The sequence below is a fragment of the Alligator sinensis genome, unplaced genomic scaffold (assembly GCF_000455745.1).
Source record: "Alligator sinensis unplaced genomic scaffold, ASM45574v1 scaffold506_1, whole genome shotgun sequence".
Classification (NCBI taxonomy): Eukaryota; Metazoa; Chordata; order Crocodylia; family Alligatoridae; genus Alligator; species Alligator sinensis.
In genome coordinates, this window is record NW_005842215.1 from 1,186,688 (window position 1) to 1,196,152 (window position 9,465).

A 9,465-nucleotide genomic window follows, 5' to 3' on the forward strand; every position below is an offset into this window, starting at 1 on the left:
GGCCCTTGATTTAACATGTGGTTCATTGGGCTGGACCCCAGCAGTCAACAGCATTTCAAGCCACAATGACCCCACAACTCAGGCCTGCTCAGTATACATAGGTGATGCGTAGGAGGGGTACACGCCCCCCCTGACAGAGTCCCAGCGGTCCCCCAGCGGCAGTTCCAGTTTCAGCGATCAGCTGCCGGGCCCCCCCAGCCCAGTGATCGGGTGCCCCACCAGACCTAGGAGGCACCAGTCACCCATATCAGTATATGTGTGTATTCCAGATACCCCTCTATAAAGGATTCATGTGCTAAATAGCCCTCGCATTCATGAATGGAACCAGGTGTTCTTGTCATGAGTTCTGGGATGCTCTAAAAATTTGTATGCAGCTGAAGCATAGGCTCAATGTGGTCCAGCTTCCCCTCATGGAGTGTGAGGCTGCACTAGCCATATGCAACAGGCTGAGAGAGAGGTTGACAGAAGGATTTTGGGTGGCTTTTCTTAACTTTTTGGTGATGCTTGCCAGATATTTCAGGCTGATGAAGAAACAGGAATCAATGGAGATAAAAAAGAAAAGTGCAGCTCAGCTGTGGGAGTGAAGAGGAAGTTGAAATTATTTCTGTGTAGTGGCGTTGAGGGGCAGCGCTGAGGGGGACTGAACTTAATGAGCACTATCTTATATCTTGTTCAGAACGATAGCAGAAACCTATTTCTTGTGGTAGGTTCCCATCAGCACATTTGTCCAATATGAACCATGTGTTTAATAGTCATGCTCACTGTTGGCAGCATTTAATCAAATCAACTTCATAGTTGGTTTCCATTCTGAGCACATGCTGCTTTTGTCTATCATTAAAATGCTGCCAATGTATTTAATGAGGTTTCCTCATATGCACATGTATGATGAGGGGCTTTTTCCTCCCATGATGACTGGGGGAAAAAAACCTAGTCTTGTAGTTGAGTATATACAGTATTAAACATAGAAAACAAATGGAGAGTAAAAGTTGGGACAGTGTTCTGAGCCACTTGGCACAGCAAAGAAGAGGAGTGGGGCATCTAATAATGCAGCCCCCCTACTTTTTTTTGCCTCGTGTCCTTGCTCGACTAGGAAGTTAATCTGCCAAGTGCTAACAAACCCCAGCAGTACCGTTCAGAAATTGAGTGCAATGCAGTTGTCTGCTTCCCCACTGACTTCAGTGGAATTACTCACATGATAAGTACTTTGTGAAATAAGGACTAATGCAGGGGTTTTCAGCCTTTTTGGATCAGTGTATCCCTGGTGGCCGGATGCAGGTGGTGGCATAGGCCAAACACAGAGCAGCGGCATCCACCTTCCCCCGCATCCAGCTGGGTGGGTGGTGCCTGCGTGGCAGCGTGGGATGGTGCGTGGTAGCGCTCCATCCCCACCTGCCTGCGTGTACCCCCTAGGGCCTTCTCAAGTACCCCCTGGACTAGTGTATACATGTCTTATGCAGGCAGTATAAGGCATATGAAGTCTGTTAATTCCCTGGCTTTTAAATGTGTGGGTTTTATAAACAGTGTGAGAAATTATATTAAAATATTTACTTTACAGTCATAACTTTTAACGTCCCTCAAATTGTGCTTTTGTGATATTTATAAATGAGTGTACAATTGCCAACCAAAGCTAGATAGAAGTGTCAGATGCTCAAGAAAGACAGCATCTAGGGCTCACTAATGAAGTTTTGTTCTTGCACTCTTTTTTATGTTGTGCTATCTCGGTATCTCTTCAATCTCTTGTGCATATTTACCAGTAAGTCACAAAGCCATATGCAAATTGAGCAATGTTATTGATTAATGAATTTAGGCCTTCAAACAAGATGACATAGCATATTAGTATTGATTAGCAAAACAGAACTGAAGCAGAACTTCACTGAAATATGATGCATACAGATGATAGAGAGAATCAGAGTGTTAGTAGGGTGTTGAACACAAAATAGGTCTCTTCAGCCAGTCATGGGGAAATATCCAGAGTCTTGCCAGCAGAGAGTAAAGTACTTGTATTCTATCAATCAGTCCTTTCTTATGAGTTTGTTTATATTTTTCTTATTTATTATAGAAAGTGTAGCAAGTGAGAAGGACAGTTTATGTGAAAAGCTGGCTTTTTTAAAAGGAACTGAGCTCAGTTATGCCGCCAACTCTTTTTTACAGTTTGCAGCCCTTGAGGTACTGGGAGACATATTTTCCTTTGCAGTGCCTTGTCCATGCCATCCTGTGGAAGGGAAAATCATGCTAAACAATAATGGCAAACTCAACACTTAGTCAAAACCCCTCAGGGGAGAAAAACTCAATACTCTTTTAATTTTTGCAAGTCCTTTCTTCAGAGGGTAAGCTAATAGAACAAGTCATTTGCCACCAGTCAAACCCTGCCTTTTTAGGTCTCTATGGCACACAGACTGTTTAAATCACCACAAGCCAGATGGACTCTGGAGCTGTGTATGTCAACTACAGGTTGAGATTGTCAACCCCTCCTAAGAGGCTGCCCCATAAAAGTCCAAAGTTGCCCTGCTACCAGATCAGCAGCTGATCCTACTAAAGATGATTGAGTTCTTTGTATCACTACTCTCTACTAGATGGAATAAAAACTGGTTTTTGCTTTAAGTTCTCTTCTGTTAAAAAGTAGTAATGACTGCTCACTTCTAGCTTAAGAAATCAAACTAAATGTCTATGGAACAAGTATTTTTGTTCTATTCCCAGTGCCACTGTGAAGTATGAAGGGACTCTGGCATGTAGGATCACCACAGTCTTGAAATTCTTGGTGATTATAGATTTGTTGCATTGGGATTTGGACTGCAGGAATCTCAGCTGCTCTAAAATTAGAGTTATCCAAATAGAAGTGTGTGTGCCAGATGCAGTGAACTCATGCTGCACTGAACCTGGGCAGAAAGGAGTCAACCGACTGTCCTGGAGATAGCAGCTTAAGTTGATCCTAAAACACTTGCCTCTAATAAAAAGTCAGGAGGGAATTATAAGAGAAGATGCTAGTTTCAGAGTTACCCTAACGAAGAAAGCTTGGATTAGAGGAAGAGAGCACCTAGGGGTTGGGATGATCTAGGAACTGTCAGAAGAGCTAAGTTGGAAGAGCAGTCTTGGATTGGACTGAACTGGACTGGACATTGTGCTGTCTGACTCTTAATTTGTCAATGAAGTCAAAGCCAGTAAGCGCATGGCTTTTGAGCCTACACAAAGCACAGGGACTGATGTTTAAAGCTGGTGGTAAAGACTCATCACAGTATCACTACTCTACGTGTAACAGAATTAAAACTGGACTGCATATAAAAATGTACCTGAGGCCTTATACTGGTAGTGAGTAAGAGAGATTTTTCTTCAGTCCAAGGGCAAGGAATTTGTGGAGCAGAAAGATGAGTTTTTCTCTACCCTGCTAAAGTTTCAAATGGTCTTGATGTATTTTGTAGTTATAACACTTACATGTCCATTAATTTATCACAGTAAATTACTTAGTAACTCCTAGTAACTAAGTAAGTTCTGTAAGTTCTGAATTCACATATTAATATACAAGCACAATCTTTGAAATCTCCATGTTGCTTCTCTAGTAATTTACCTCTAACAGGATTGTATTCTTTTTCTTTAATTAGTAACCCCCCAGTATACAAAGACAATTACTGTAAGCAACACTTGTTCTTGCAAAAGTTGAAAAGCAATGTTTGAAAACATACCATGCATTCATGCCCTGTGGATCTCTGACAATCCTCTTTGCACAATTAATAGCTGCCGTAATATCTGGCTTCAGGAACTCTAAGAAAATGAACAAATAAAGTAAGAAAAGTGGCAGGGGGAATATAAAAAAAACATTTCCCCCTTCATTTTTGATTCAGTAATCTTAAAAATGATCCTCAAATTAGCTCATATTTATGAATTATATTCATTTTAGTAATGTCTGAGAACAAACTGAACATTGAGCCCTGTTTGCTACATACCATCCAGGAAGAGTAGCAGACAGTTTCTGCCCTGAAGGGGGAATACTTTAAGCAGACTAGAAAGACACTGAGTGGAGGAAAATGGCGCTTCTATGACAACCATTTTACTGCACAGTAGACTAATCTACAGTGCAGTAAAATATCATTGTCTACACATGCACAGCATTTACTGCACAGTAAATTAGTCTGCTACGCAGTTGGCTACTACCCGTAGATACAGATAACAGATTAACCATGCAGTAGCTGCTGCACTATAGTGTATGTGTAGACAGTTGACCGAGAACAAATTGTTCCAGGTCAGTCCAGGCAGCTGGGGACAATCAACCCAACAGGGCACAGGTCTGGGAAACTGTCCCCCCTTCCAAGCAGCTGCTTCCTAACCCCACACCCTGATTGGCTTATCTGGTACAGGGCTGGGTAACTGTCCTCTTCCCTGAACAGCTGCTTCCCAGACCTACACCCCTATCAGCCTGACTGCTGTAGGGGGGCAGAGCAGGGCAAGAGTAGCCCTGCACGGAACTGCTAACATTGGGAGCAAATATGCTCCTAAAGGGCAAACATGTAGATATGTTCCCGGGGAAAGCTTACTGTGCCTTTGTTTCCTGTGCAGTAAGCTTACAGCAGATTAATAGCATGTGTAGATGTGCCCCCAGAGAACAAATAATGGTAGCAAAAGTCATCTTTGTTGCATGATCTAGTCCTCACTCCAAAATCATCTTCAGTTCATGGGTTGTCAGGTAGTTACTGGGGAGAGAGGCGTGACTTCACACCTGACAGCTGTTCGCCGGTCTTTTTTCCCCTGCATAGCTGGCTCAGGATGACTCTCCCTCTCTCTCTCTCTCCCTTATTCCCGCCTGCCATGACTTTTTTTGTTTTCTGGTTCTTGACGATGTAAAGGAAGGGGGAGGGAGGGAGGACTGATGCCACTGCCTGATGCCACCGGTTACTGGTTCTCACTATGATCTCCACGCTGGCGAAAAAGAAAGGCATCAAATGAACTGAGGAACTGAAAAGAAAATTTATTGGACCAGCAGGGTCCCTTTTCGAGTTTGTCAGGGTCCAGCCAACTCCTTTTATTCGGTCTATGTTCCCACGGATGGCTGAGCCTTCCCTTGTTGGGACAGATCGGGTCTCTTCTTTACTTATATTGCTGCCATGCCCGGCTTGATTGTTTCTGGAGGCAGTCAATCAGGGCAAGGCATACCTTGAGGCGAAGCATCCACTTCTTCCTCTTTCTTGCTAGTAAATCCTTGCCACGCTCAGTGCTGATAAGATGCTGGAGGAGAGCAACTCGATATTCCCCAAGGGAGAGAGAAAACAAAACCAGAGGGAACTGGGCTGGGACAGTAACAAACCCCACGGCTCCTGTTCTTCTATCTTGATTGCCAGCATATCTGGCTTGATTAGAAAGCACCGGTGATTAATTAATGAAACAAAATGTTAAGCCGAGGGAGAGAGTGCCCGCATTCTTCTTTTATTCTCTCCATTGCTTAGATGAGGGCTCCTCCGAGCCCTCAAGCCTGCTGGTCTTTTCCTTGTTCCTGAAGTTTCAGTCTCAGGCAGGACGTGGCTGTCTTTCATTCTGCCGCTGGCTTCCAATTTCGCTCTCCCTGCCCGGCCCTGGATATTGCTCTGGCCGGTGCGATTCCCCAATCCGCTTCACCTGGCAAGGTGTTAAAGCAGATCGGGTGTGCGCTGGAAGCTCCTGCTGTAGCATGGAGACTTTATTTTGGGAGACCTCGAGCTCGTAGCTGGGAGGATGCGTCGTGTGAGTATCCCCTGTTCTCTCACAGGTCAATTATTCCATAGCCGACTACTGCAAGATTTTTTGCATATGCCTTTGAAACATGGTACCAAACACTTACTGGTGAAAGGGTACTGGATCAATAGATTGTTCCAGTGCGATAATTTTGAAGTTCCTCTCTGTCTAGTTTTTGAGCAAAAACACAGATCTAATATAGCAAGGCCTGCTTTTACTCTCAGTTTTGAATTTGTTTGTTGATTGTTAGATAATTATCTTATTTCAAAGCAGTTGTTATCCAGTATTATAAAAAGACAGCATTCCCTTAACTTAAAAAGGCATGCTTGTCTGAAACTTGTAGTGATAGTTGGCTGAACCATGACATCTAAGATTCACTATAAATGAAAGAAATGAGAGGAAAAACATTCTCCTTTTCCCCACCTTATGCTTTTGGCAGCTTTTTGGCTGGAAGAGGTATTGAATGAGTCCAAGTAAAAGGTATTAAAAGAGACCAGAAGCACGGCTGGATTAACCACTTAGTGGGCCCTAGGCAAACAAAGTTGTGGGCCCCTACTTAAAACATATATTATACACACACACACACACATCTCCACAAACGTACGTGGGCGGACTCAGGGAGGAGTTGGATCGAGCCAGGTGCTGACTCCAAGCTGGGGCAGCCCCTGGGTTGCTAGCTGCCCGCCCGGGGGGCGCCTCTGCTGCAGAGGGAAGGACTGGGGGCCCCCGTAGCTTAGGGCCCTAGGCATATGCTTAGTTTGCCTGTTCATTAATCTGTCCCTGACCCAAAGCTCTGGACTGGTCTTGTGAACAAGGGGTGACCTCCCACTCTTGTGAACTGTTGGGGTTGGAAAGAGAGTCAGCTATTTTCCTGTGTTGCTTGCGTAAGTCTTTCACATGGAAACACAGGAAAGAAGATATAAAAAACATCATTGGAAAACTACAAGAGTAGATAGGAACACTAAGGGATGGCTGAAATACCACTAACTCCTTTCAACTGTTTTTTTAAATGAACTTGATTCCAAATGGACAGTATTGATTTATAAAAGTAACATTAGTCATCTGTAAAATGCCACAAGGTTAGGTCAGGACATTATACTACTACTGTCATCTAGAGTGGTCTTATGCACACGGGTGAATTTCATGCTCTTGAGAGCAAAGTTAACTCTGCTCAAGAGGGGGGGGTATCTGGTAAGTAAACTCTGCTGCTCTGGAAGGAAGACAGAAGTGTCTAAAAAAGAAAGAAACCCTAAAAAAACCCCAACACAAATCCTGACAGAAAATGTCCTTTAGGCGTGTTACTTTTTATGCCCCAGTACATGACCATAAATTGCTACCCCTGCTTTTTGACTGAAGAATAAGGCTTTTACTTTTGTCTTTAGGGAAGGGTTGCTAATTCCCCACAACTGTCCCTCAGATATACATTTGCAACCCTGGGAGCCCACCCCAGTATAGAAGAGAGGAATAAGCCTTTCATAGCGTCACCTGAGCACTGGATTCTGCATGCATTCTTGGCTCTTGGAGTCTTGCCATCATTGCACCACCAGCGGCTGTTGATTTGCAAAATCCCATAATCCGTGCTTCCATCACCGGAGTTATAGTTTATGGCATTTGTGTTAAAGTTGCTCTCATATTTTGCTGTACACACCCCTGGCAAGGTTCCATTTGAAAGAAAAATGAGTACAGAGACTGCTACATTTACCTGATTAAACCTCCTCTCACTTTATAGGCTGATCCCTGGATAAAAATACCTGTCTCCCTTCTGTATATTATGCAAATAATTGATACAGAATGTGTACATGTTGTTTGTTTTCTCCTCTGAGCAAATTCATAATTTTATTAAATAGGAATGTAACAAAACACACTTTCAATGTATAATTTGGACATCCAAATATTTGGATGTCATATGAAGAGTGTGGGACCTATATCACTGAAACTATATTCAGGATCTATCTGTGTTGTCTTAATGGGCACAAAGCTTATTATAGTCAGGTGGAGCATTCCCCCCTGTTTTTACCAGACAGGGTCAATAGTGGGGAATCCCAGTGCTCCAGGGCATTCCAGCGTTCCAGGTCGAAACACCAGTGTTCAGCTTTGCTTCTAGGGATGGACTCCCATGTCTCAATACTCCCATGTCAACAAAAGCCAAGAGACCTCCTCTTATTCCTGTACTACTGCCACAGGTACGAAGGTATACTCTGAAGGAGACTGTCTACACAAATCTGTCTTTTCAATAATAAAGTATATTTTGTGTAGTTTAAAGAGTATCATTAGAGAAAGTGGGATGGACAAGAAGCCTCACTGGAGAAAACAAGGTGGCAGAGCACAAGGAGTGGACAAGATTTGGGGTAAGGAAGCAAATTGGATGAAAGTATAATTGCTGATTGCTGACATCACTGATTGAGATATATGGTGAGAAATCTTTATGGGGAACTTAGCTCCTCTTTACTGTTGGTTAACTTTCCTATTTCTTATCCATTTTGCATGAATAAATCTGAATTATTTGGGTTATAGGAAGGGATTTATTGGGTTTGAGATGTGTGGAGCTGCATGGGCAAGCAGCAGATTTGACTTTTCTGTATAAGAACACATGTATATCACCCTTAAAAACTGGTTTCTTAATGGTTTCCTCATCACTACTGATAATCAGTGAAGAAAGGCCTTTCTCTTCCCTGGAGTACAAACACATTGCATTGTAATTTGTTCTTCTCCCCCCCGCCCCAGTTGTTTCATTCTTTTTGCTTCCTTTCTCCAAATCTTCTTCACTTGTTGCTCTCTACCACCCTAGTGTCTCCAGTGATGCTCCTTTTCCATCCCATTCTCTAAGGATACTCTCTATACCACATACATCCTAAATTAGGGTTTCGAGTCACTGCTGGTTGTATTTCTACTGTTAACAGGGCTCCCACCATGGCCTCATGCCACACTCTGCATTCTGTGTCCTCCTTACTCCTATGGAACCATCTATCAGTCCTGCTACAGTAAGGCTCATAATAGAACAGAAAGAGAGAAGGGTTCAGACATACCAAGCATAGAAAGGAATGACTGAGCAGAGCAGAGAGTGGGGTGGAATTGGGAGAACTAGTATTTTAGACTGGTACAAGGAAAAGCTTCCAGACTGAGTTAGGTCTGCTAGGTGGGAAAGGGAGAGGGAGAGACTAGATAACCTTACCTGGGATTTATGAAAAGGGTACATCGCCCTCCCACCCATAAACCATGTTAAAATCACAAGGCAGCACACTTACAGTCTCCTAAAGTGTATCCTCGAATGTTAGCCAACCCAAGCCTTTTCATGGCTGCAGCCAGCTCGCACCTTTCATAGATCTTCCCATGAGCAGTCAGCAGCAGGAGAAAAAGCTCCAGAAAAATCAGAGCCTTCATGTTAACAGTGTCATACACCCAAGTTCCAAGTGCTGAGACTGTCGGCTCACCAGCATCTGTCTCTTCTTTTAATATCTTCTGCCCTCCCCCAAGCTGGAGCTACTCAGACACTGCCAAGGCAAACATCTGCAAATTTGCTAAGTGTCACTTTTTAACACACCTAATTCATTATTAAAAACCTGTAATTGTGTAATGAGTAACTTCAGAAAAGGAACTAGAATCCAGGAATAAGAAACAATGAACCAGGAACCAGGAACCAGAGGTGGATTAACACAAGGGAGACTCCATCCTGAGGGGGACTGAGGGGGTAATTTACCTCCCCGACCCCTTAGCCTGGGAAGTTTGCTGCTTCCTGGGAGCCAGAATCTGAGACATTGCGGAGAAGAT

The 9,465-nt window shown here is 43.5% G+C and overlaps 1 protein-coding gene across 1 annotated transcript; it reads right to left on the bottom strand.

Annotated features, from left to right (window-relative positions):
* Window positions 1-2,145: 2,145 nt before the first annotated feature.
* LOC102381650 (lysozyme C-like) lies at window positions 2,146-9,133 on the bottom strand. The gene is made up of 4 exons (XM_006026960.1): window positions 8,943-9,133; window positions 7,183-7,347; window positions 3,678-3,756; window positions 2,146-2,212 (listed from the first exon to the last, which is right to left on the bottom strand). Exons 1-4 carry the CDS (start codon window positions 9,076-9,078, stop codon window positions 2,146-2,148), a joined length of 447 nt encoding a protein of 148 aa, XP_006027022.1. The 5' UTR covers window positions 9,079-9,133.
* Window positions 9,134-9,465: the final 332 nt, after the last annotated feature.